The following is a 27,488-nucleotide window of genomic DNA, read 5'->3' as shown; positions in this document are numbered from 1 at the left end:
TTTTATGTTATGTGCCTCTTTCTTGGTGTGACCTATAGAGAAGTTTTAGAATCAGTTGATTTGGATGAGAGATTGTGAAAACTTATTTTTAAAGTTTTAGAATTGCCAAACTGACTACTAAAAAGGAGCAAAACAGATTTGATCACCACCGGCTTCTACCAAAAAGAGCCCCGAGAGTGAATGTTTTGTGTGAAAGCATGCCTTGCAGTTTAAGCCTGAAGTGACAATGATTGTGACACAACACTGTTCATGTGACAGCTAGACAAAGAGGCCATTATGCATGGCTGGCCTGCGTCAGATCCTCCCAAAGCCAGTAGTCAAACGAAACTTGGTAGCCCCGAGAAAGTGAGTACGCTAGCAGCAGCTCCATATTGAAAAAGAAAAGACATGCACGTGTCTGTATATGCATGCGTGTATGCCAAGGTCCAGTTACGGTGTAGCTAAAAAATGGTGTAATGGGTTTGTGTATGTCTTTTTTTTTTTTTTTTAATAAGCTACTCTTAGGATTCAGGAAATAATAGATGATACAGAATTGGGAACAAACATGCTGAAAATAAGACAGTATATGTCACGAGACCAAGTAGGTCTTTCAGTTCCTTTGCCTCCAACTACGAGATCGTTTCCTACAGTGTGCTTTTGAGCCTATATAATTGAGTTACAGTTTCTGCTGAAGTGTTTACAGAATTTTGGACCGCATCTGCCTGTCAATACACACTTGCTATGATCAGAACTTAAGCACAAATTAACCTTATGTGTATTTGTGGGGAGTCACTTAAAAAACCTTCTTCAAAGGGCTCAAGACGAAAAGAAAAGTCCCTGACAACTTGTAGGCTGTGGCAGTCTTGGCCCCAAAGGCAGCGTACTTGCGTCACCCGTTGTAAATCTATTTAAAAAATAGGATAAAGCAGCTGGAGTGGAAAGCTCTTCAATTAGGAATGTGTCTGTTCAAAAACAACTGTTTCCCTTTTGTTGCCCTGGGGGCTGGATTCTGGTCTTGGTGGTACCTGGTGCCTACCATAGCCATTTGGGATGACACCAAGCAGAGGACTTTTTGCCTCCTTCTGTAACTACTGCCTTACTTTACCTATCTATGTTTGTTTGTTTATTTTTTAATTCTGATTGAGGACTCTATCTAGTCTTTGCTTTTGAACGGCACTTGCTCCTAAACACTTAAGGGAAATGTGATTTACAGAGAAGTCTTTGCCTGTTTGTTTGTTGATATATTGTACTAGCATGAAATCAAGTTAAAAATGAGTTAAATTCCTTTAACGTCACTTTAGGTCCAAATATGCGTTTTAATTTTGCTGTGACTCTTTTGAATACAGAGCTTCAAAATACGAAGTTATTTCGTATTCTGCAGTTGTTGTGTTTATAGTGACACATTTTTCCCCACTTTGTTTACACTCTCCTAGTGAATATTTTACTTTAGAGAAGCTTTGAAGTGGTAAGAGAAATCATAAAGCATTTTTTGCAACTGGCAGCAGAATTGTATTAAATAATTCATCATGTTATTTATTCAGTCCTCTGTCATTAGGCTTACTTGTGGAGGACTTTTGTCTGTGCTTTTGGGAGAGGCAGTCACCAAAATTACTTATGCCTATATTAAGAGTTTCATGCTAGCAAAAATTAGGCTGAAGAACATTAGGCTGTATTTTGCATTTGTTGTAGAAACATCAGAAAACACTGTATATAGATAATTCTGTTTGAATGTACATGGTGTAAGTGCCTTAAGCACTGATGATTTTGTCACTTCCATCTTCACAAGTAAAGGGCCAGGCTGTGTTCCCGCTCCATCCAGCCATGTACTCGCTTCTCCCACCAGTGAGCCCTTCGTTGACCCTGCTGACTTGGCCATCCTGACCGTCAGGAGTGCTTACGGGATCTGGGATCCCTATGGACTCAGCACTTACACTCACAAATTGCTCTTTGTGCCAAGTTGTTGTGTTCAAGGGTTAAAATTAATTAGCTTAACGGTTTTTGTCTGAATTCTACATGACAATAAAAATCCCAACGGGTTTTGGCCTGATGCTTGGGATGTTTTCTGATGGTTTTGCTTTTTTCTTTGACTTTAGCGTGCCTGAGGGACAGTGCAGAGTCTCACTGCTCCTGGGAAAATACTAGGAAGCGTTTGGCTTCGGGGACTAAGGCTAGTGTGATTAGACTCCTGACCAGCTCCTTTCTCCAAGGTTTAAATTGTATGTTTTGATAAATCTTAATGGAGGGAAAAAAAGCAAGGATACTACCCAGCTGGTGTCAGAGAGAGATGAAGCTGTTGGTAAAAGAAATTCGTTCCATTGATTAGAGAAACCTTTCGGGAAGAGCAATCACGCTGGCAGAGCGCAGCCAAGTAAGTTAGGTTAATAAATGCTTCTTCCCAAGAGTAGAGCTGGATTAGACAGACTGTTTTTTTTAAACAGTCCTCAAGAAAAAGATCAGTGATCTTTTTATTTTTATTTTTATTTTTTTAAGTTGTGTTAGAACGGTGCCAGGCTGCATAGAAGCCAGCCTTTCCTTTTCTCTTGCAAGCACTATGGAAATGACACTTGTGATCTGTCTGTGCTGTATTTCTGTATTTACAGCATGTTTGTAGGCCACAGCACAGCCTTATTACTGCAGTGGATTTTAATTATCCATATAATTACTTTTTTGTGCATAAGAACCCTTTTGATTATAATGTCACTACTAATGTCTTAAAAAAAAAACCCATGTCGTATGAAACAGGAAATTGTCCTTCTCCTAAAGATAGCAAAGCAAACAGCCTCTGGATTCTGAAGTCCAGAGTTTCTATGTGGCCTTTTTACTCAGCTGAAGGAAAATATTTCCAAATAGTGGCATTTAGATTTGGACAAGTGACCTCATGTCCAAAGTATGTTTCACTGTTCAGATCACATCTGCTTGTACCATGTTTGTGATTGGGACCACAATAGATTAGGACACTTGACTAAGTATTTCAAAAATTATGGGTAGGGCATAATGTTGAGATGGCGCTGTATGATTCTTGCTTACTGTTTGCAATTTGGTATGAGCATCAGTAGCTGTCATGACATGAGCTCCCACAGCCTCATTTGCAGTGAGGTCCTCCGGTACTTTTGGTAGTGTCTGACATTGAAAGTGTCTAAATTACTGTATTGTGTGACATCAAAAATACAGGGAACTTTGAAACTCTTGAAATCTTCATTTTTATATTGTAACTAAGAGACTCTCAGGAAACTAAACTCTTTGCCATCTTTCCGTGAAATCTTTCTGAAGCGTTGAATCAATTGTGTTCAACCATTCTCCCGTTAGAGTGCACTCATATTCTTGGTTTATATCCTCTCCAGAGTATCTCTTACTTTCATGGAAAATCTGGTTAAGTGTAATCGAACTAAACAGACACTTGAGTCTAAACATAGTTTTTATAGACTCTAAAGTGGGAGTCCAATTTAGCCATTTCTGTTTGCCTCAAATCTTCCGACGCTACTTCTGGAGTCCTCTCTTACATGCTTTGCATTTTTAAGTGAATATCCATAAATCCTGGAAGATTCTTCCATCAGAGACTGCAGGTCCCCTAGTGCTTCTTTCTCGTCCCCTCTTCTTGACAGAGGTTACGTACCTAGAGATGGGGCAAGTCAAACAGTTAAGAAGTAATTAATGCCTATCCAGGTTTGACTGTATGTTGGTTGGGAACTATGGAAGAGAGGCGGAACAAATGACCGCTGCCGTCATTCCTGGGGAGCGGTATTCCTTCGCCCTTTGGAGCGAGTTTTGGCAATACTTTGGTTGAAGCGTGTTTCATAGGCTGCAATGTACAATTATTGTTATAGTAGAAGTTGATTAACTGGGTAACTGCTTTGTATGCCTAAGAATGCCAATTAGGAAATTGAATTTTGTTTAAATACTGACTTATCTGCCAGCACTAAGCGCTTAACCTGTGGCTTGGCTGCTGCTTTGTGCGTGAGGTAATCTTCTGCGTATGATCTATAAGAAAGACAAAATATTTCACGCTTTGCAGTTTCTCAGGGTGGTATTTATGAATGAGAGGTCTTAGGAGCAAGATTTGCTCCCTGGTCCTGCCAGCCCTGTCTCTCTGAAGCACGTTGCCCTTGCAGGCTTTGCCGCTCTCTCTTGCTGGCTCACGCGTCCACTGAGGTGTAGCGAGGCTAATGGTCTGCCAAATGCAACGGCGCTGGCGCATCTCTCATCTTTCCCCTCCGAGCGCCTTTGCCATCATTTTGCTCTTTCTTGGGCTTCAACCACAGGCCTCTTCGTGATCCCTCCTGGTAGGAGCAAGGCACTGAGGGCAGGGACGAGCTGGGAGTATGTCGACCCTCAGCGGGATGCGGGGGCCATGCCGCGGGGAGGGGAGCCCGGTGTTGCACGGGCGGCAAAAGCTGCTGGGTACCACCAGCCCCTACGGAAGGAGGAGCACTACTCACCTGGGAAATTTAGGAAACGTCTCTGTAAGAGGAGCTTCTGGGCCCGCTTACACAGTTTTTCCATGAGGAGGCTGCATCTTCCTCTGTCTTTTCCATTTTGAGAATGGTATTTCTAAAGAAAATTGCATAACTTGCACAAGCTCTCTAGTTCTGTTATTCTGTTCATATAGTTACCATAGACTATGTCTTAGGTAGTGTTAAGTATTCCCTCCTCTCCCCTCCAAAAAATGTCTCCTCTTGACAGGCTTCCCTCCTAATTCTTTCTATTTAGACGAGTGAAAACGTAAAGACTGAAAAGCCAGTCTGGGCCCTTTTTCCCCAGGGGCATCAGGAGGAGCGTTGGGGCACTTCTTCCCCCGTGCAGCTGGGGAGACCTCTCACAAGACAGTGTCGGATGGAGGAATTTACCAGTGGCACCAAAGTTTGGTGCGTTAACTCGCTGTTTAGCCCACTTTATAATGGAGCTTTAGTGCTCCTTTAATCCGCACCACATGCGGATGACCTGAGTAAACCCTGTGGGAAGACAGAGCCTTGTTGTGTGCATGTGGAACAGTTGCTCCGAATCTGATGTACAGCTGTGGCCTGGCTTGTTTGGAAGTGAAGAGTAACTTGATCTTTTAATCTTCTTTTTTTTTTTTTCCGCCCCCCCCTCCAGACAGATATTGTAAATAACAACTGTTTCTGAAGGGTACCTGCCAGTGAGATTGAAATGCGTGTTTTAAATTGAGGGCTGGATTTCACGACGATTTGTGCTCTGTGCAAAGGGTGGAGTGTTTTTATTTTCATCTATTTTTATTTCTTTCAAATTAAGGAAAGAAGAACAGAGGCTCCGGGCCTGGTTTTCTGACTTGCATTGAGTAAACCAGGAACAACTCCAGTGAAATCAGTGGAGTTATGGAGTAGGCAGGGTAAGGTGCACAAACACAAATCCCCTTATGCCTAGGTAGTGCGCTGTATAGACTGTGTGAGTACCATGCGACTGTTGTCCGCATATCCCAAAGCTACTTCCAAAGCCAAAACAACTGGTCTCTTTTAATAGATTACAAAAGAAAAAAGCTGAATTTAACTCTGTAATGAATTCTGCTGAAAGTACATAGCAGCATTACTGTGCTTTATGTGGTAGCGTTGCTTTGGATTAAAGGCACTATGTATTATCAATACTGTTGCCTTGGTATGTCACAGACCAATATGCCACTTAAACGACGGCTGAGACTCCTCGCTTTAAATACAGAAGGTTACAATGCATAGAAAAGGGTTTCACTAGTTCTGGAGGTTATTTAAAATCTGAACCCACAAAGAGTGTATTTTTAATTATTATATAAGAAAACTTAGTGAGTAGTTACTGAAAAACAGAACAAAATCACAGCAGAAGAGATGCTTCCTTGCTTTAAGCATCCCTGCTGCTGTCAGTAGATTTTTTCCATCCCCAGAACCCACTTTAGAGAGTCAGGAGACTTCATCTCCACACTGAAACAATATTACTGCTCTGCAACTTTAATGTGCTTTTAAGATATGTTCCATTCTTTCTTGCTCAACAGCAGTTCTTGTCAATTTGCATTGTGTCCAGATAACAACAGCCAAGATACGTGTTCATGATGAGTGAACCTCAAAGGATGCAGTTATTTGGATAAACGTCCAAATTCGGGGTTCTGGTCTGTACCCCTGAAATATTTAAGAATATTTTAAGAATACTTTATGACTTTGCAGACTGTCAGCCTTTCGATGCGTACCTAACCCTTTTACAACTCCGCTTCTATTTTGGCAGTGCATCAACTTCAGAAATTAGTGTTGGTTTTGTGGGGGTGTTTTTTTGGTTTTGCAAAGCAGTGCTGGGATGCAAGGAGGAAATGCTCTTTCTCCCCTGGCAATGAGAGAAGATGCAAAGCAGTCTTAGCTTTCCTCCTCTCGTTCTTTGTAGGAAATTTTTGGAGTGAAGTAGAAATGCACTGCAGTCACTCTGAAAATGGCTGGTGGCATTCAGAAACATCTCTGGAGGCCGCATCCTAGAACGTACTTGAAGCTTCTTCTTCTGCTCCTGTGGGAGTCTCCTAGTGTGCTTCCAAAAATGAACCTGCTTTCTGTCGTATTGCCTATCTCCAGGGAAATACCAAAGTTGTAGTACATCCAGGTTTTCTCTTAGGCATATATGTATGTTTTTCTTCCATGCAGTTTGCAGCAAGAGTAGCAATGGGAAAAATAAAGAAATGGAAAAGCAGACAGATTAGAGGGTGCCATTGGCCTCTTCAGAGATGACCCCAGTCTGTTTGAAAAGTTCTCAGTTAGGATGCTGTGTGGCGATTCCTTGTAAATGTCTAAAACCCCGAAATATACATTTTGTGATATTAATAATGATGTTACACCCATGGTATGCACTATGTGCACTATGCATGTGGTTACTGCCACTGTGGCAAAACTGGAGACAGCAGAGACCTAAGGGTAGCTTGCAAATGGAGGTGAGGAGACTTAAATTCTACTTCCAGCTCTGCAGCTGATTTGTTTTATGAAATCAGATACAGTATTTAGATTCTTTTTACTTTATGCGGAGTAGATACTAATAGTGGCCATCAGAGCAAAAAGCCTTATGATATTGAAAAAAGTGTTGTAGATCTTATGCTTTTATGTTGATAAAGATACAATATGGGAGACTGTTACATAGTGTATACTTAAAAGTAAGTGTGTTTAAGTGAATCCTCTCTCTTGGTAAACTAAAAAGAGATTTAGGGAGATCAGGCACTTGTAAAGGACATGAGAGGGAAAAGACCCCCCCAAGACAGGGAGCTACGTATAAACTTGCTGGAATTCTTTGCAATTTGGACCAGCCTTAGATTCCCCGAGTGCACAACAAAGACCTTCAGAGAGTGGCGGAGAAGCATCTGCTCTGGCTCATCTCACCCAGCAGGGAAGACTCTTCCCAGAAAATGGTCCCTTGCTCTCCTGGAGGGAGGGAATTAGTGTCCTGGTCTACCCTCCAGAGAGAAGAAAGATGTATTCATGGACTGGCTCACCAGGCAGTTGACAGGTTGGATCGGACGAAGCGTCTGTCCTTTGCCCCTGCCTGCAGTAGACAGCTTTCCTTTGGCTTTCGACAGGATGGCATCCTTCCGCCTTTCAAGAGCGGATACGATGGATATAGATATAGTTTTCGTTACTCTTCTACGCATTCCTACCTTTCTTCTCGCCCTCTAGAGCAATGCAGAAAATCAGTAAGGAAGGTGAAATAATCCCTTGCTCTTTACTGGATGAAAAGATGTAGTTTTAAGCAATGTAGCAGCTGGCCTGTCCATCTTCCTTGCTAACAATAGCAACATACATTTCTGTGCATTTAGTAAAAAGGCTGCGTGAAATTGGAAAGAAGTTGTTAGTCAAGAGAGAATGCCTGAGTAAGCTCAGAGTGGTTTTGCTACGTCAGGACTGGTAGATATTAAAAGCTTGGGGTTTAGAGCCAAAAGAAGATCAGCTGGTAGTGAAAAGAACATAATAGTGGTTACAGGCCAGCCTAGGCACCGAGTTTTCACCATGTGCCATGACCATGACTCTGAGAAGTCAACTGTCGGCACAATCCAGCCTACCATGGTAGACCGGAGGAGGACTTCACTTCATCCTGGAATCAGGCGATAAGGTGATACCTCAGGGTGGCTTCTCTAATCGCTCCCTTTCGCGCAGACTTTGCGTTTCCGTATCCGTTCGTATTGGCCTGCACTGCAGTCTGCTTTTCTGGTTGTTCACCCAGTGCCTGGCGGCGCTGCTTGGGAGAACGTCCATGCCTGCTGCTGGCCAAGATGGCCAGGCGGCCACCCTCTCCGCCGAAACGGTCCGAATGCTCTTGGGCTGCTCTGCTTTTCAGAAGGAGCAGGTGGTTTTGTGAATGATTTCAAGTCTCATCCCAAATTTCCACAGATCAGAAGAGGTTCCTGTAATTTTTCTTCTTCCTAGCAGCTTGCTTCCTGCTATCCAATTCATTTACAAATATTACACTGTTTTTCACTGTCTTCTCAGTCGGTTGTTTATTGATGTATTGCTGAATGTGAAATTTTGTCCTAGCTGGCACTGTGGATTGCTTATCCCTCTCGTTAATTAAGAAGTGTTTACATGTGCCTTCAGCTGACCATTTTGTTTCCTTCTGAAAGTAGTCAGTGCTTTTAATTTCCATTTTTAAAAAATTACACACTGTTCACAATATCTGTGTGTGTGGTGTTTTGGTTTTGTTTTTCTTTTCTTTATGAATGATTGAACCAAGGCCAATATTTCTGTAGTTTTAACTGAGAAGCAGTAGGAGTTCTAACAAAGATGCTGCTAATACCAGTTGGGCTATAAGTTATAAGTCTACTTATGAAGTTTGCCTGTTTTTTGGCACAGTCTCTGATACACACTCTCCAGTCAATCACAGTAAAGTGCCTAATAACAGATGTGGCAATTACGCTGAAGAACTCTGTCTCTCTCTTTTAATTTTTATTACAGAGAATAACAAAGTACCTCATTAAACCCACCGTCATCGAGATTTTTTTGAATTTGGCATACAAACGTCTATAAAAATTAGGTCTCTGAATAGGGTGCCTTGTTACTAAAGGTGCTTTATGAGACAATGCTATGAATAGAGCATTTTTGTAATGACACATATGTGCTCATGCTGCTGCTGTCCTTTTACATCCCGTACTGCAAAGAGATACAGATTTAAAGAGTGCAACATGTGTCCTAAAGGATCATAATTTGGAGGATTTAGGGCCTTGTGCTCAAATTAATAAAAATGCAGTCTTGATTCTTCTAGTTTCAAATTACACTGCTTACAGTGGGAATTAGCACCAGACAGCACTTTTAGGAAGGCTTCAGATAACCTGGAACCAAGGTAAATTAACATATTTTAATAGGATAAATTATCTTGAAAAAAATATTAATTACAACCCAAAAGGTCGTCTTTTGATTGCTACAGTTTCTAAGGCAATTGCCTTCATTAGTTTCTTTTAATGATGAACCAGGCACTCTTTTTAAAGGAGAGTCTGGTTCATCATTAAAAGACATTAAGCATTTAATGATTTGGGATGTCTTAAAGAATTGCGGTAAGGGAAAACTGAGACTGATACCAATCACAACTGGAAACTTTGTTATGAAATGACTGTTATTATGCATAAAATGCAAAGTTGTTTACTTTATCCTTGCTGGAAAGAACATATTTTATTACTACCGATCATTAGTATTGGCAGCAGTTTTATTTTGTGGAGTTTGGTATTCATTCACTGAAGCACCGTGTCTTCCCTTCAGCTTCAGCTACTTAGCTAAGAGTATAGTGAGTCTGTGTCTGTGTGTCTGTGTACGTTTACATGCCTATACACACGGTGCAGATGTGCAGGAGAGAAACTTCCCAGATACCTGCCAAGCTGAATTTCTGTCTCTGTTGAGTAGATAAGGAGGCTAAGCACTAAATTTACACACCTGCAGGCCAAGTTCTTACGTCTTGAATGATTTTTAAAAGAGGGAAAAAAGTGCTAGGTCTGGATATCTTAAACGTTCAGCTATTCCCTGACCAGTTGTTCACGTTATTATTTGTCTGCGGGTATTAAAAGCCACAGATAGGAAAGTGAGCCCAATTCAGGTCATCACCCTGTAATATCAAGGAGCAGCGCAAATCAAACAAGCTGCAAAGGAAAGGTTCAGGGCTTGTATGGAAAGCGGTTCACAGAAGCAAGCATTGTTTTCAAAACTGCACATGCTCATAAGCGTTATGAGCGGCATACAGTCAGAATAAAACTAAGCCTTGCCCCAGTTCTCCTTGAGCAAAAGCAACGAGACGCGGCAGCCGTCAGTATAAGTGCTCGCAGTGGGATTGCTCGATGGCAGCTTACCAGGGCCTTTAGCAGCAGTACGCTAAGTGTGGTGAGGAGAGAGAGGACAATGGGTGAGAAATAAAATGGATAGATGGGAAAATGGGTAAATAATCTAGCATGTGGTGGTCTTGAGAGCGCCTTTCATTTACTCCAGGTAGGAGCAGCTCCCTAAAGATGCACTGAAAGGGGCTCCCAGTGTTGTTAAGCTAGGTGCTGAGAAACATCACTGTGCTGTTTGTTGCTCGCTCTATGGGATGGCCTCATCAGGTCACGTTGTTTAGTCTCACTGCAAGCTGTTCAGGGCAGAATTCCCTTTGACTTTAACAGGAATAGTTTTTGTCCCTTTAACTGTGGTTTTGTTTAAAAAGTGAGAATTAACCAGGCTCTTTTGGTTTTGCGTGCTAGTCTTCCGTTTTCCTCCTGGAGGAAAAATGAAGGAACGCCATTCTAACCTTTGCAGATGCCAGAAGAGAAGGTGGAGGAAATTAATGAGTATTACGCGGATGAAAACGTTTCTGGGTTCCCCGTTCCTCTGTCAGTACGTTTTGGATTTACTTTGACATGGGAGGACCTTGTGCAATGAATCACAGATGCTTTGAACTAGATTGCTGGAGGTGGAAAGAAAGGCTGATGCATTGAAACACTCAGAAGCTACACGTGTTGTTAGAATAAGATGGCATCAGAGTTAATTGACTTTTTTTTTTCCTCATCTTTAAAAATTGAAGTCTATAACGAAGTACGGTGATCAGTATTTGCAGGAGTGAAATGCTCAGTCTAAGTCATGAGAACAAGAGCTAACTGGAATAACAACTTTTTGTTCAGTGCGTTCTGTGCAAATGGAATTTCCTTGGAAGATTTACAAAGATAAGTGTTCTGAAACACTGTTAGCAACAAATTTGTTCAGAAATTATAACAACTTGTTAGCAATTAGAAGGTATAAACAAATGAGGGTGTTTATATGTGTGGTTATTATAATGAAAGAGTTGAACGAAAGGCTGTCACAAGTGTGGCAAATTGCAGACTGAAGGATTTTATCAGTGATAACAGAGCCTGTGTCTGGGAAGAAGACGACTAATGTATGATGGAAATGTATGTGGAGAGGGAGAGCACGTGTATCAAGGGGAAAGGAAAAAAAATAGAGGAGGTCTCTAAAAAGTTTAAAAACAAGAAAGCAAAAAAAAAAAAGTAAAGGAGAGAGGACACATTTGAAGTGAGCACAGAAACGGGGAGGAGATTAAAGAAATTGTCCGAGTCCTGTGATTGTACTCCTTTGTACAATGGTAGAAAATTGTAAGTGATATATTTTATATATTGTCTGGGAAGCTGGTATTTGAGATGACAGAGAAATAAGATTCACAACAGCTAAGGTCAAGAGAGGATGAAACCATAAACGAGTATTTCCGGAGAAATGGCAGCAAGGAATCTGCGTTTAGGCAACCACAGGATTGTCCCAGGCAACTTGTCAGCAACCACAAAGTTTTTACAGTTGCATTCGTAAGTAAAATATCCCTTTCTCATATTTCCTTTGGTAAAGGGTATCCTCAGATGTCTGTTATCCAATTAAGGGACTGTGCTAAAAATTGGGTACAGGGTTTTTTTGGCTTATTTCTTTTAATCTTGTTATTCTATAATAAACAAAGCTTCTCATATGTGTCAGTAACATCTAATAGGTGAAATAACTTAAGTTTAACTTTCCTTAAATATGTATATCTGGCTTTTTTTTTTTTTTTTTTTTTTTACCTTCATCTGTCCATGGCAGGTACTGTTAAAAAGACACTAGGCTTAATGTACAGATTGAGGGGCTGGGAGGGAATATATTATTTGATAATAGAAGAAGGAGGAGGAATCTCTGTGTATATGCCTGGACCAAGCCCTGCACCTTATAGTCTTTCTTACAATGTATTTTATTTACTTTTATTATAATTGGCTGAAAGCTCGGGGTGTGTGTCCACACAGCTGCGTGCACATCAGCCCTGCAGGCTTACGCGCACTGTCTCGCCACCAGCCCTCGCAGCTCGTTGCGTTGGTGGCCTTATCCCAGCCAGCTCTGGCATCTTCCCTGACAGCACCCTGTCCTGTGTCTCTCCTCCGTTTTCTTCCAGAAATGTGGCTGGGGATGTCCTGGCAGCAGCTGGGCATCATAGGGAACTGCAGAGAGAGGGGCTGATGTGGGAGGGCAGAAGAACTCGGGTGTCTGCGTGACGAGTAAGGCAACACATGGCTGCAGAGGTGATGTGTCAATGTGCCGTTATCAAGTGCAAAAAACCCAACAGCGAAAAACCCTCCAAATAAAAAAGCAAACCAAGCATTCGGCATTGCTTGAGGCAAGCAGGAATGGCTTGCCGTCATACAGGCAGTCTGCTGGGAAACTCTAATTTCTGAAAATCTGCCCAAACTTAGCAGAAAGTAAGACATGACTGTTAAGGGTGGCCTTTCTAAAAACCAGGTTTCCTGTATGCCTTTTACTCATATGGGGAAGGGGGAACCTACTCTGGATTCCAAGTTTTCCCCTCAATGACAAGCTGCAGACTGCAATTACCTAAAAATTTGACCTTGAGACAGCCTGTGAAGGCTTTCAGTGACTTCTTTTTACAAAAATGGTTAATTATAAATGCTCTTCAGAAACAATTTTCCTTTGTTTGTCCCTCCTCATGCCACATATAGCTTCTTTGTCCAATCACATATGCTCTTCTTTCATTATTTAGCTTGGGGTGAAGGAACATTAAGCATCTTGAGGAATTTTCTTTCCTTTTGGTCAGAGAGCCAAACGTTCACGTAACAGATTATTCTCCTGCAATACGCAGATCAGAAATGAGTAGTAAATATATTTACTGGACATAATTTTATATGGTTCACTTAATGTTTCGTGTGATAAAGAAATTATATCAGGCTTTGTACTCTCATTGGCATGTCCTCTTCTGAAAGTGTTCTTTTGAGATAATTTAGTTTGGATTCTAGACATCTTTAACTGTCTTTATTTGATAGCTTTTTGTCTGGGTGGAAGCTAACTGGACAGCAAGGTTGGCCAAAAGATTTATTTATTAACCATTCATCCTGCGGACTTCCCGCGTGAATAGTCCTTACGTGTTCAGTTCCGCGTGCTGTAGGTAACTTCTACTATCAAAAGTTGGTATGCTCAAGACCAATGCTTGTTCTCTGTCTGAAAAATTTCTCTTCATATCTGAACAGAGCTCTGATTTAGTGGATAGTGACAGCTACAGTGAAATGACCCCGTACTTTGTGGTGTTTGGCAGCCTGCCCCAGAGGAATAATAATGAGTCCATCTGCAAAAGATCTGGCACGCTGGCATTTGCCTTTGCTCTGCCTCCTTGCCTCATGCAAACTTGACTTCCACTGAGCTTTCTTTCCCTCTCCTTTTAATACTGACTTGAGGGAGGAGAAGTGAATTGATAAACGGGTTTATCATCTCGGCCAGCTTACTGCCGGTGGAAACTTGCTGTACAGAGAGTACATTGCGTGGCATTAAGCGAATATGGCAGACCAAAGAGAGCCTCATTTCTCAGGAGGCCAGAAGATCCTAGGGAAACTCTCACCTGATCTTTTACAGTAAGAATAAACGCTGTAGAAGATACTGATGAGTCACTCGTAGGGAAGTGCTGGGTCCTGGCGGACCCAGTTTGTGCTGGTGATGGATTAGCGTTGTGTTGCTGGGGCTCTACTGCAGCATGATGCTGGGACATGCTGGGCTGCAGGGACCCAGCCACCTCGGGCCGTGCTGCGGCATGGGGAGGCACTGCTGCTAGAAGCATGGCCTTTTCTGGGAGTTAAGGCTTTCTGCTTCCCACACCGACTCCAACCTGCGTAATTACCTGACTTCATTCTGGAAATGGAAATTTCCTCATAATTGCAGTAAGAGAAGTCATTTGACGCTTCTTGTGAAACAATGTGCTGTGTGACACCTGCCAACCTCTCCAGGCTTCCACCGGAAAGTTGTCACGTTTAAGTAGAAGGCACTTCTTCCCCCAGCATAGGTGGGTGCTTTAGGATATAATCATAAGTATTACTTTTATTTTCAGAAGGAACAGTATAAACATGCCGCCTGTGAAATGATAGTGTTACTTAAACAATCGTGATGTCATAGCTTCCAAAACAGGTATTACCATGAGCTGTGTGAGCAGTAAAGCCTGGTCCCCTACAGATTTGTGGGTTATCAATGGATTCTCTGGAACTTAATGGCTTCAAACTTCTTCCTCTCTGTCAAATGTAGCTGAAATGGCCAATGGATTTGGAAGTTACTGGGCATAAAGATACGTATGCACATGCACAAACACTATGATTACATAATCTTTATTACCTTTGAAACCGATGCCAATTTAAAAAGACAAAAATAAAAGTAATCTAGGCTGTTTAAACTGAAGAAAGGCTGCAATTCATTACTGTTTTATTTTTCTTAATAACATGATGCTTGGGGAAAGAAAATAGCATTGTATGAAGAGCTCAAGTTTGAGACTGTCTCTGCCATATCCAGACACATCTTTGATGTGTTTAGTAGAAGACTAAACATATGGGAAGGGGAAAACTGGAAGAGCTTTTACTTTTGTGTGCCTGAATGTGAAATAAGGAAATTAATACTCTGTTTTGGCAGGGAGGGTTCTACAACTGGGCTACTACATTTTATGGCTGGTCATGTATTTAGTAAATTCAGCAAGTTCACGCTGTCAGTACGTGCGGAGCAAAAGGCATAGCTACCTGTCAGTGCATATTTAGATGAGCAGTAGGGTTTATAAGTAAAGAAATACAAGCTAAGAGGGTTAGATTTGATATTTTCTATCAAGCGAAGTGCCAGCCTTGCCAGATGAGTTGTACTCGTCTATACATCTGTTTTGAGCCCCTATCTGAGCCGCTAGCTGGGGGAGACGCCTTTGCAGTGGCGTATTTGGAGGGTCCAAGAAAAGAGCAGTCACTTTTTCCAGGGGGTGGCTCCTTGCAGCCCCTCTTCTCAGGACATACCCTGTTCCTCTTCCTACTTGTCTACACCCAGCTCATCATTCCACGAATTACCTACTCCCCGAATAAAACCACTGTTTCTGTCTGCTCTTTAATGATTTTGTCTCCCTTCAGTTCCCTCCAATTTGCTCTCATCTTTCTGAAACTGTGCACAGATATTATAGCATATCGTTTGTCTTAAGGGCTGTAACCAGAGGCATCACTACTACTTTGTCCTATGGCGAGATGCCTCTGCTGCTCAAAAAGAGAAAGGTCTTTAGCTGCTGGAATGTATTGCAAGCTTATATGCGATTTGCAGTCTAGTATCACTGTAGATCTCTCCAGACATTGCTACCTTGCAGGTATCTTTCTTCTGTTGAATGACTCTGTACTAAATTATTCTTTATCCTTTTTAAAATTTTTTTAGCATGAATATTGTTTTCTTATTTTTCTATCTTCTATCAGATGTGCTGCTCAACTTAATATTATTTGTCAATTTAACTGTGGTATGTTGCTTATATCTTTTCTACAGATCATTGAGAAAGCTCTATAAATCTAACACTGATTTTGGTTTCCTACAGGAGGACTGCCTTTTAACTTAACCATGGTACCAGTTATTTACACTTGCCTTGTTTACAGTTCTTCAGCCGGTCTAGGGACTGTGTGATAATGCTCCTATTCAGGTTAATTTGTATATGTTTTGTGGGTGAGGTTTCATGTGACGCAGCATCAAGCTGACTTGCCAATTTCCAAAGGAAAAAAGCCTTCTGCTCTTTGCCCATTAATTCTCTAATGTAATCAATAAAAGCAATCAGTTTCTTTCATAGTCAGAAGTTCACATGAAACTAATCATCACTGACAAGATTAGGTCAGGTTCAAATTTTGCTTTGTCTGGCACTAGGAGTTTACAAGATGATTTTATAAACAAATTAGGCCCCTGGTAAAGGAGTTCAACCTCAGGAGTGAAAACAGTATAATGTTATGAAAACCATTAAGTAGGAAGTGAAGAGAAGAACTAAGGAATTCTTCACCAGAAAATGTTTACATGGTAAAAAAAATAAAATAAAAAAAAAATCTGTATCTCATCTGGAGCCATCATGCGCTTTGGCTGGTAGCAATCACCACGTGTTATGGTGTGCCGACTTTATCTGACTTTAGAGGTTGCGAGGGCAGAAGAGACTTGCAAGGGCAGCTCCATTAATGACTGTAGTTCACAAATTCAGTCTGAAAGTTTACGTATGATGAGCGTAAGGAAGATTTCTGAAAAGCAGCATTTGCCATATATGCGGGATAGTGTAATGTAAGTGTAATTAAAAACAATCCATGGTATTACAGCCCAGAGCAAATTGAAATACCTGGGCCATATCACTGCAGAGAGACCGCAATGAGCATTGTAAAACCTTAGAGATACGATGGCAGGCTACAAAAAGATCTCCTGAAGTTCCTCTTCTCATTAAATGGCATGTTTCTGCTGCATGTTTTATGTTGCAGCGATAAAAACGCTTTTGCAACGGTAATGGAAAAGCTACATCAGCATTTCCCTTGGTCTTGGGTCCTTTATGTCATGTTAGCAACTGTATCATAGTATTCTCTGTTGCTCATGCAGGTCTAATCCTGCTTAATTCACCAACAGCACTTGGTTTTGCTGACCATAAAATATTTCCTCATAGCCTTGAGCAACCTTTTCTTCTTTTATGTTTTGCATTACTTTATCTTCCTTCACTCCCCCAGTTCCACCAATATTTACATTTTGTTAAGAGAGAGCATGAGCTGGGGGCGGGGGGAGCTCTGTGTGCCGAGTTGTGCTCCTGGCTCTGCTCTGGAAGGCTGAGAGATTCATTTGAAATCGTGTCTCAGTTTTCAGTATGCAGAGGAGAAGCTTTTTTTTTTTTTTTACTTTATTATTTATTTTTCTTCTTTTTCTTCTTTTGATCCTGGACTAGAGAAAAAACACCAAAACAAAAAGTGTGCAAAACTGTCAACACTGATGGTAGGGGGAGAGAAAATGCCTACAGATGTCAGATGATGTGTTATATTGGTTAACTCTCTGTATTTATACAGGGATACCTGTGCACCTGTTATACCCGCATCTTAAAATATGCTTGTTAGTAATTATAACGTGCCTTGGGGTTGTCAGCTGAATGTTTTAATATGACTGTTATTGATGACTATTAACACTTCCATTTGATTTAATAAACATGTAATGAGCTAAATTTCTCTAATTAGATTACATAAATGTAGGGGAGTAATCTACTGTTGCTTCATGCAGCTGCATAGCTTTCCTGTTACATTTAGAAACTGTGGGCTTGACTCAAAATCTGTGGAAACTGAGGAGTCTATGAGTTAAACAGACCTTGACCTCACGTTGCACAGTTCTTGCCTTAAAGCTCCAGCTCCAGTGGGAGTAAAACCATGCACCTTTGTAAACCGAAGTTTTTTCCTCCAATAGTAATAACATGAAATGTTAAGGGGCAATAAGAGTTTAGTTTTCTGTTGAGAAGTATTGATTCAGTTGTATACTTTAGTGGAAAGAAAGACCTGGCAGTAAAATGCCTTAGGCTGGGTTAAATTAATTTTGGGTGCAATCGGATTGCAAAGTCAGACACTTCACTTGCACAGAAAGACTTGTACAGACTGGTTAGTAATCAAAGTGATTTGAAAATGTGCTTTGCTAACTTTGCTAGCATGGTCTTGTCACTGCCATCTCAGCCAGCGGTGTTGCGATTTTGCTGCTTTAAATGCAGTATGAAAAATTTCATGGTTCTTTCTGTATATGTAACCGTGTTGTGGGATATTAGAGAGCATTTTGGGAACCATTTACCTCTTTGAAGTTCTTTTGCACTGAGGTCAATTGTGCCACTCACAGGAGAAAGCTTTATGCCTGGTAGCATGTGTTTACAACACCAGAGACAGAAATTATCCAGTATCTTGCAGGTCAGATGAGCTTTCTGTTCCAACTTTGAGTTATTTATTCTCTCTTATTTCTCTTAATCACTAATTTACATACAGAAGGCATACTGGGAACATTTTCAGTACCGAAACTGCATATACTACATATATGTGTGTGTATATATGTGTATGTATGTAGATAATGAAGATACTGGCATATTATTATCTGAAATAGTTTAAGCAATATAGGATTTAAAAAGTGAATCTTTGAACAGGGTATTTTCAGTGCAAACTGTAGACAGCAAGAGTTAAATGAGTCATCCATGGTTTTTTTTGCTAATATAAACACTTTAGCAATGCTAATCAGTTGTACTGATTTTCTGTTTTGATTTTCCTTAATAATTAAGCAAAAGATCTGGAATGCAATCAAGTTTTACACTAGGGGGTTCATGCAAATGATTTTTTTTTTTAACATTTTAAGTTTTGTTAAATATATCTGAATGGAAAGTTACTGAAGTTAAAATAAGGAAATACAGTTTACTGTCTGCATATAATTGAAATGACAACTTTTAATGAGGGAAATCGCCACTTTGCTGAACTTATTATCTGAAAGTAGAGCTGCTTTAATTCCCTTCTTAACAACTGCCCATTGACTTCTGTTCTGTGCCTTGTACGTGCAGAGAGGCAGTTACAACAGTTCCAGAGCATGAAATGTTTTTCAGCAGCCCTGATTTTTCAAGAGGGATTTAGCAAAATGGGATCATCTCTGTGTTCTTAACCATTTCTTAAAAAAAAAAAAAAACTCAGCTATTTTAAATACAATATTTTCTTGTGGTGAATTTTTTATATTCACTTCTTAAGAAGGTACTGAAAAGTACTCTTTTCCATGGTCCAGTCAACTTTCTTCTCTTAAAATAAGCTGTTTGTGTGTGTTACTTTATTCTGTTCTATAACATATGAAGTAAGGCATTTCTGTTTCTGGTTAATGTATTCAAAATAGTTGCTTTCTTTCAAAATAAACACATCAATTAGAAATTTATTTCATGAATTATTACAAATTAGTTTCAGCGATCTCAGATTTTTTTCCTGGTCTCAGAAGCTGCATAGTGTTAAAATGTGTGTAAGAAGAAAGACATAGGGTCTGATGTTCACTGAGAGGAAAGTACTATAGCTTAAGCCATTACAAACAAAAATTACCAGTGTTCATTCTGGCATTTCGTGGATTAATGACAGGTTAGATTAAAAGCGTTTCAATATGCAAATTATAATCACTTGCTTTGAAAAAAGAGATAGACCTCGTCAAAATATTAGGATAGCCTTTTAGGGTTTTATGTTGTTACAAAAACTTTTTTGATGAGCAGAATGATTATTCTATTTGGTAATTGCAACTGGCACAGGAGGGGGTATTTATGCAAACCGTATTGGGAATTCAACTTAAAAAGAGCAGAAACAATGTAGAATGTAATGCAATGCTCTCTGGTAACAATTTAAAGCAAAGTCATTTAAATCCTTCTCCTGATTAATTGCCTTGCGAGAGAATTACAAGTTAGTTACTAAAAGGTGCTGTGCCACTTTTTGCAAATCTCAAGCACACTTTGCTCCTGCTAATGGTGCCGTTTAGCATCTCGAAGGACTGAGTATTCATGTGTCTAGCTAATTTCAGTTATAAGTTAGCATAAAAAAATAAACACAGAGACCCTGCCTGTGACACATCTGTATATTACTTTTTGTTGCTCTCGTGCCCGTCTGCCCCCCGACCTCTCTGCCTTTCTCTGGCCAGCCTGCGCCAGGGCAGGACTTGTTCAGACTCCCCTCCACCGTCTTGAGCCAATGCCAGCCTTTATTTTAAACTGGAGCCTGTTACTTAGTGGTAAGAACAGCTATGAGCCTGGCTACCTGCAGTTTAATGGGACAGCCGCGTCTCCAGAAGCATCGCTTGTTCGCTTCCTTGCCATCTACCGTTTATCAGAAACTACCAAGTCTGAGCGCTCTACCGGCATGGGCATGGTGTTGGTGGTGCTAGGCAATCACAACACGCTTGTGGAGTACCTGTTGCTTTATAGTCTCTCACCTGGGATTATATATCTCTTAGTATAGCAGATCAATAGTTTCCGCTCTTTTATCATGTGTATGATACCACTAATGTATTATTACTATTTTTCTTATAGGTCACCTTTTCGAGAAGATGGTTCTTCATTTGAATTGCTTTTTTGGCTTCTCTGTTGTACTTCTATACCATTGGATGGGGTCAACTTTACCTTTGAATCTTGAGGATCCAAATGTGTGTAGCCACTGGGAAAGGTAATATTTTCTTTTAGAAAATACATGATACAGATTCTGATTATAACTATTTTGTTCTGTTCTAGTTAGTGCATTTCAAATGACTTAAAGCTTCTAGTCAAATAGTGAACTGGGAATAAAAATTTGTGTTACCACAGTGGCAAAATAAGCTCACTGGTTAGTAAAAGGTCATTTCACACAGTGTTAAAATGCAGCTATCTTTGTGGTAGAGATACAACGCAAAAAAACTTTGCACTGGCACCAGCAACACTGCAGAACAGTCCAGGGACAAGAAGAGAATAAAAATAACTGCTTTCGATTTAAATAAAAGGGAACCTTTTACATATGCAGAATATAATTAGCCATATTGGAGTTTGGCCAAGTTTGATTATGCTGATTCTTTCCTTTTCAACGTTCCCTGAATCTAAATTAAGATTTATTGTTTAATTTTTTTGATGAGGTTAGAAATCTATAATGTACGGCTCTAAACTCATCAATCTAGTTAGTCTTTTCCTTTACCCAATTTCACATTAATTACCAGTAGAATGTGCACAATGGGTAGGGAAGATTAAACTGTAAGCATTTGTTGTACTACTTTTCGTGTATAAAGATTATGATAATGAAGCCGTGCCTCATGGTCTCGTTATTATTACTTAATTATGCCTGTAACTGATCAGCTGGTCCTTGAGAGAGGCTAACTGTTCATTTGAGGACTTGCATATGCTTCCTGAATTTGAGGTAAATAGTATTTTATGTTTAAACACTGGGAGCGCTCCTGAGCCGCTGTGCAGGTCCAGTTGTTGTCGCTGGATCTTTACAGAGAAAGCTGAAACTCGTATTTGATTTTTCATGAAGTCTATATGCTTAGAAGAGCCCTTAAAAATTTTCCCCAGCAATTTCTCTGAGCATTTGGAGTGAAGCTTTTGGAGTGTCTGCCCATACCTTTGTGTACAATTTGCCATATACAAAAGCATGTATATCAAGGAGTTACCATACGAAATACCTGTTACTGTGCACCTGCTTAATACTGTTTACAATATTCGAAAATGTAGGACACTATTGGATGCTACTCCAAGAGCTGTATGCTTTCTGTTTATTGTCTTTGTCCAAAAGTGCATTTGAGGGAAGCTACAACATAGTGAAAGCAAAGTGGGGGAAAAAATAACTATTTACAGCGTATAATGTATTGGAACACAAACTAATCCAGTTTGCAGAAAAAATGCATATTTAGCAAGCATGTCCAGCTTGTCGAATGAACGCTTTTTTTTAATTTCTGCCACTACCTGAGGCTTAAAAATGAGGAGGAACTTCAAATAAACTTACTGAAACACTTACACTGTTGCTCAGAGCAGGTATCAAAAGTACAGGAGCATGAAAGAGTAAAACTGCAAGGTAGAAGCTCTTTGCTGCTTCTGGCACTGGCAGTCTATACACATTAAATAACATAGCCCACCCCATAATGAAACGATCCTTATAAACGAGCTGCGATTGCAGCAGGAATGAAAAGAGCGGGCCCTGTGTAAAACGAAAAGCGCAGAGCCCCTCGGTTAAGCGTCGGCAACCGACAAGCATTTTGTTGGACTCGGTCTGACAGCTGGGTGGATTAGACTTGCTTGCCTTTATATGGACACAGGGAAAACAGAGTAAATTTCGGGTAGCTAGGGCAAGCCGATCTGGACTTGTTTCCTCTCAGTATAGGTGATGACAGTAGGAAAACGAGGTTGTGGCTGTTACCCTGTAATAGGTGCTAAGAGGTCAAAGACACTGTAAGTGAAAGCCAGATGGGCTGTATAATTAGTAAGTGTTTTGACTGGTCCTGGGAGTTAGTGCTGGAGAAGAAACGTACCATGCATTCCCGTAGTTTCTAACCCCATTATGCAATCGAGACCTGACTTATTGCCAGCACAAACAGTCTGCTTAAGAGTTTTCTAGGATGATTCAATACTTTTCTCTTTTGTAACGGAGCTCTATTCCTTTTGCCTTGCTGACTTCTCTGCGGCCTTTGGGTGCTAGAGCACAGAGGCGTTTCTACAACACTGCGCTTGTAACTTGACAGAAAATGATAATAGGAGTTCAGTATAGTATTGCTGAAAAAAATTATCTCTGTTAAAAGTTAGCCAGTCAAACAAACAAAAAGTATGGACTCAACATTTTATAATTTCTGATTGCTGAGCAGACTGTTACATGGCATAATTTTCAATATTTTCTATTTTCAGTAATTATAACTTATGTATATATTTCTGTTTTAGTGCTCACTGCAGTATGTTGATACCGCTTTCCAGAACCAGTGGAGAGGTTTTGCTGTGGATACGGATAGAGGTTTTAAAAGAAATTTCTCAGAAAATCCAGTGAGATTTTTTTGGTTTTGTATAGTAGTAGAAGAAGCCTAATTCTGTGGCTCCTAACTAGTACCTCTGCATCCAGTAATATTACTAAAAGTTTATTGCCACAGGAGAGAACGTGCTGCAAATCTCACTGCCTTACTTCTTCAGTTTGCCCTTCATTTGAGAAAAAGCTTTTTGTTACTTAGTTTTATGTTACTTTTCTTTAAATATCTAATAATACTTTTTAATCAAATGCATTACTCAGCAGAGACATCATTGTCTTCCGCGTATATATTTTTCTTAGGAAAAAAAAAAACTTTCAATCCATATCTTCTGTTTGCATTTTAAATAGTTACCTGGTTCATATTTTACTTGAAGTTCCACCTTCTGGTGAGTTTTGGTTACACATCAATATTTTATTATACCTTTCTATTGAGGCGTTCTGTGATGAGTGTTGGTAAATGTCTTATGCCTATGTTTTTAAAGTGGAGTTAAGAAATAGTAAACATATAGGTAGTAGATAGAATAGCTGGTAGAAAGCAGATTCCAGTAGATCATTTGTAATAGCTAGCGTTGATTTGAAATTGGCTGTACAACTTTGCTTCTGAGGACTCACAGATCATCTTTTTAGCAGGTTCCTCACCTTAGGAAGCAAAAAAAAATGGATCAGAGTGAGTCTTATAGTGTTATGTACGCTGTTAATGTGGGCACCTCTGGGTGTCATTGGACTTGCTTAAAAGATACGCTTAAATATGTGACCTATTGTCAGTTCTAACTACAGCCACTTTCCAGGACTGCGTAAACGACTTACTGTAGTCAGACTTTACTGCAAAAGACTTCCTCAATAATATGTCTACTCTCTTTCTCTCCCCAGTTATTCAGTTACAGTGCAAGAGTCATATCCACATCCTTTTGATCAAATTTACTACACCAGTTGTACTGACATCCTAAACTGGTTCAAGTGCACGCGACACAGGTAATGTGTAATTATTAATACTGCCAAACTACTGATAGTGTAGGCATTTGTAGAGGTTTTATCTGTTAAAGTCAAGTAAAGTATATAGGATATTTTAGCTATAAAGACTAATCTGTCTAACTGTTACGGTCTGTGTCAACTGGAAAATGCATTTGTCTAGGCCAAGCAGTATCACATATGTTTTATTGGCAGGTCAGGGTGTATCATCCTGTGGAGCACTAACAGAAAAAGAACAGGTTAGGAAAAAAAAACCACGCACTACGGTAAATTAAATGCCCCAGATCCTGTAAGGAGTATGTGGTCAGAAATATCATATGAGACACCTCTCTGCCTTGCTGCTCATAACTGATTGTTCTGGGGAAAGTGGGTGCTACTTGACAGAAAAATAAAAAGATTTCCTAAAGGAAGCTCCTTCTTGCACACTGTAAAAAAAAGTAAGCAAGGAGTGAATGATTCAAAACTGGCCTAGACAGCTGTAAAAGCCGTGTTCCGCAGGGGAATGTGCCCATAAGTATGAAGGATCAACAATGGGAAAGGTTCCCTGGGGCAGAGCAGCTGGGAGGAAGCAGCTCGATGTGGATAGAATGTGAAAAGCAGATACTAAGTTCAAAGAGAGATTATACTTTTTTTTATTTACATATGGTGCCATTTAGATGCATGCTGCTCTTTGCTGAGAGTTCAAACTCACATCCTCACACATTGTGAGGATGTGTTTACTGCTTTGTGCAATATGTAGTCAGCAGCCGGGAGAGTCTGGGGGAGGGATTTAAGGTCGCAGTGAAGAGTGGAGAGGGAGAGTGCAGAGAAGAGCCTGCTTCTGATCACTTTACTTGCTTGTGGCAGAAAGAAGCAACACTTTGTGCACTCCCTTGCTGTTTTTATGTGATGATTTACTCTCCCTTCTGTGCGCTGCTCACCACCGTCCTGCAGTCTTCATGAGGATAATCCCCAGAAGTTGTTTCTTCAGAAATTGATACCTGTAATATCTAGCAAACTAATTGGTATTGCCAGCCTCTAACCTCCGTGGAGGATGCTGATGTTAAAGGCAGCAGTACTCTAGTTTACGTACTGGTTAAGTAGCCAGAATTCTTGACTTTTTTTTTTTTTTTTAACTGCTGCCTGTCCACCCATGGAAATAAGGCTTGCGATGGAGAATTTCCAAAAGAAACCACTGAGACCGAAATCAACAGTAGATAAATCAAGGTGTCTCTCTTTCTTAAGGGTTTTTTTCTGTCCTTTTGTTCATACTTAAAGATTTTCTAAAATGTGTGAAAATGTAAACTATTTACTTTCCAAACCATAAAATATATGTAACAACCATTCATTTTTTTCCTCAGAATCAGTTACCGTACCGCCTACAGACATGGTGAAAAGACAATGTACAGACGTAAATCCCAGTGCTGTCCTGGATTTTATGAGAGCAGGGAAATGTGTGTCCGTAAGTTTAGCTTCTTTTTCCTTTGAAGTTCTGTACGTTTATCACAATGCTGGTTTGGCTCCTCTTTGGAGGAAGATTTGTGGGAGCTGAGTTACCAGGGGATCAATTGTCCTATCAGCAGTGCACATGCAACTCTCATTGAGGTCAGTTGGTATTGTGCACGTGCAAATGACAGGATAATTGGATCTCAGATGTCTAAGTAATTAAATTTGACTTGATTCTTACTAATGATCAGATGGCATGTTTCACCTCAGACAACACAAGTGTCGATGTATTTTGCAACACAATAAGTAAATCTTAAGTGCAAGACCAGAAGGGAAATATAAGGGTTTTTCTCCTCTGCAGGGGCCCGTGTTGACCTTGTTGTTCAGCCTGTCCCGTGGATGCAGCGACTGTAACAGTTGTTGGAAAGCAGCACTGCCTTTTTGGGTGGTGCATCCATCCGTTTCCAACCTTCCTCGAGTCTGCAGAGGGAAAGGCTGTGTCCATGAACAGGTGTTGGCCTGGGTTCAGTTCTGCTCCTCCCTTGCATATGGCCTTGCGCAGGCTAGAAAGATCTGATTCTTAAAATGATATTCATCCAAGAATACAGAAGGAAGGCAGAATGAAATTAGAGGATGAGTTAATCTTGAGTCCTAAAAGTGTATTGTTAGTGGTTTAACATAGGCCCATCGAAAGGTTGTTCAGTATTGTACGGTGGATGGGATAGCTGGTTGCTCGTATGGGCAGGAGTGATAGTAGGGAGCTTATGACAGGTGAGCGGTTGTGCTGTGCAGCTTATCCTTGGAGAGATGCAAGTGTGAAGGGCTAAAAATGAAATCAGTTCCATAGAATTTGAAATTCTAAGCCCTGTCTTTGTCCCTGTGAATGCAAATATGTGCAGCAAATATTTGAGGGGACAGAACATGCATGTATTACAGTGGACAACAGCTGTATCCTCTCAGGTTTTTTGCTTCTAGTGGTGAGATTTAAAAATAATGTTCGAACCTTTATGAACAGTGACTGAGATAGCTGAATTTTCTTGAAAATGTGGGGCCGTATAAGAGCAGCTTGGTGAGGGCTGGAGCCTCTGGATTGTAGGGGCTACTCTTGGGGCTTGCTACACTGTTCCTGAACAAGCCCAGCCCAGTGAAAAAAGTGAAAAGCCCAGCTTTTTGGGAAAGCAACAGCATGTGTGCTCATTTTGTGGTTGTTTTGGCTCCTCTTACGTGAAGCTTTGCTTCATGTCATGCCTGCTGCTATAACCTGTTTCCCACCTAATTCTGTAAGGCAAGTTCCTTGTTTTTTCTCAATTGAGGATGAGAAAAATGGAAACACATTCATTGCTTTATTGTGTCCCCTACTGCTACAGTGATAATTGTGGAGCGTAATAGTCAATGTATGGAGACACTTTTGGAAGAAAATGTCCTGCAAAATAACAGATAACAAGAGATATATCGTTGTCACTGGAGTCTGCAGCACAGTTTTAGGAGAAAGCAGTGCTGTGGATAAGTCTTCTGTCTTTACCAATAAATGGAGCCTGAAGATTAGGATCACTATGTACATGAAATTGATTTATTTAATGCAAGATAGTTTATTAATTTGTTTAGAGGTATCTTTTTTTATATTGTGAGGTCTGTGCTGGAAATGACCTATAGGATTTATTTCTCTCTTAGAAAATTATACCTTGTGAATGTCGTAACACATCACAGGATCCTCATGTACATTTTTGTTACACTGCGCTTTCTGGAAGTGTAACAGTAAGATCTTTGATTTAAAGTGTATTTCGGCACATCAAAAATCTAGGTCTGCATTATTATTTTTTTTAAAAAAACTTAAATTGATCTAAAGATGAGCAATCTCTTATCTTTTTCATTTTGGTGTGTATTAGCATCGTAAGAGCTGAACTCTGTATTGGGGTTATTATATAGTACATATGAATATATTATTGTTGTTAATTGAAGTATAGAACAATGACTAATCATATGAGAAATACTATGATGCTGAGCCTCTTATGTGACTATAGTTTTTACATAGCTGTGATATATATAGTGTATTCATTCTATGTAAACACAGTAATACTATTGTAAATAATACATTATTTATGTAGGATATTGCATTTTATATAAATATACTAATCATCAGAATTTGATAAATGCAGATTATATTGGATTTACTAATTTTTGGTGATGTTACATAAAAAGATGCCAGACATTCCGGACATATCTGCTCTGACTTTCAAAGTAATTTAGCATGCCATGATTATGGCTTCTTTTAAAATGAGACCTTGGAGTATTTCAATTTATATAAAGATTTCACCAGGTCCTTCAGTGGAGCTGACTTTGCATTCACTGGATTCTGTAATGACTGACCCCAGAAGGCACTGAGACACCCTCCGTCCTCGTGATTTTGGGGTGGAGC

At 40.1% G+C, this 27,488-nt stretch overlaps 1 protein-coding gene across 3 annotated transcripts in view; it reads left to right on the top strand.

Moving 5' to 3' along the window:
* LOC138060825 (multiple epidermal growth factor-like domains protein 10) overlaps window positions 1–27,488 on the top strand; it is a 106,616-nt gene that overhangs the window by 6,120 nt on the left and 73,008 nt on the right. For 2 of the 3 annotated variants that reach the window (XM_068927129.1, XM_068927128.1), the window contains exons 2-4: window positions 20,239–20,371; window positions 23,549–23,650; window positions 24,988–25,088. In XM_068927129.1, the coding sequence (XP_068783230.1) occupies window positions 20,256–20,371; window positions 23,549–23,650; window positions 24,988–25,088 (319 nt within the window). In that variant the 5' untranslated portion in view covers window positions 20,239–20,255. Of the gene's footprint in view, window positions 1–20,238; window positions 20,372–22,634; window positions 22,699–23,548; window positions 23,651–24,987; window positions 25,089–27,488 lie in introns of those variants that run through there. The other variant, XM_068927130.1, reaches the window with a different exon arrangement.

This window comes from Struthio camelus, chromosome Z (genome assembly GCF_040807025.1).
Source record: "Struthio camelus isolate bStrCam1 chromosome Z, bStrCam1.hap1, whole genome shotgun sequence".
NCBI lineage: Eukaryota > Metazoa > Chordata > Aves > Struthioniformes > Struthionidae > Struthio > Struthio camelus.
The sequence above is the reverse complement of the archived record's forward strand: the minus strand, read 5'-3'. Positions and strand labels throughout refer to the sequence as shown.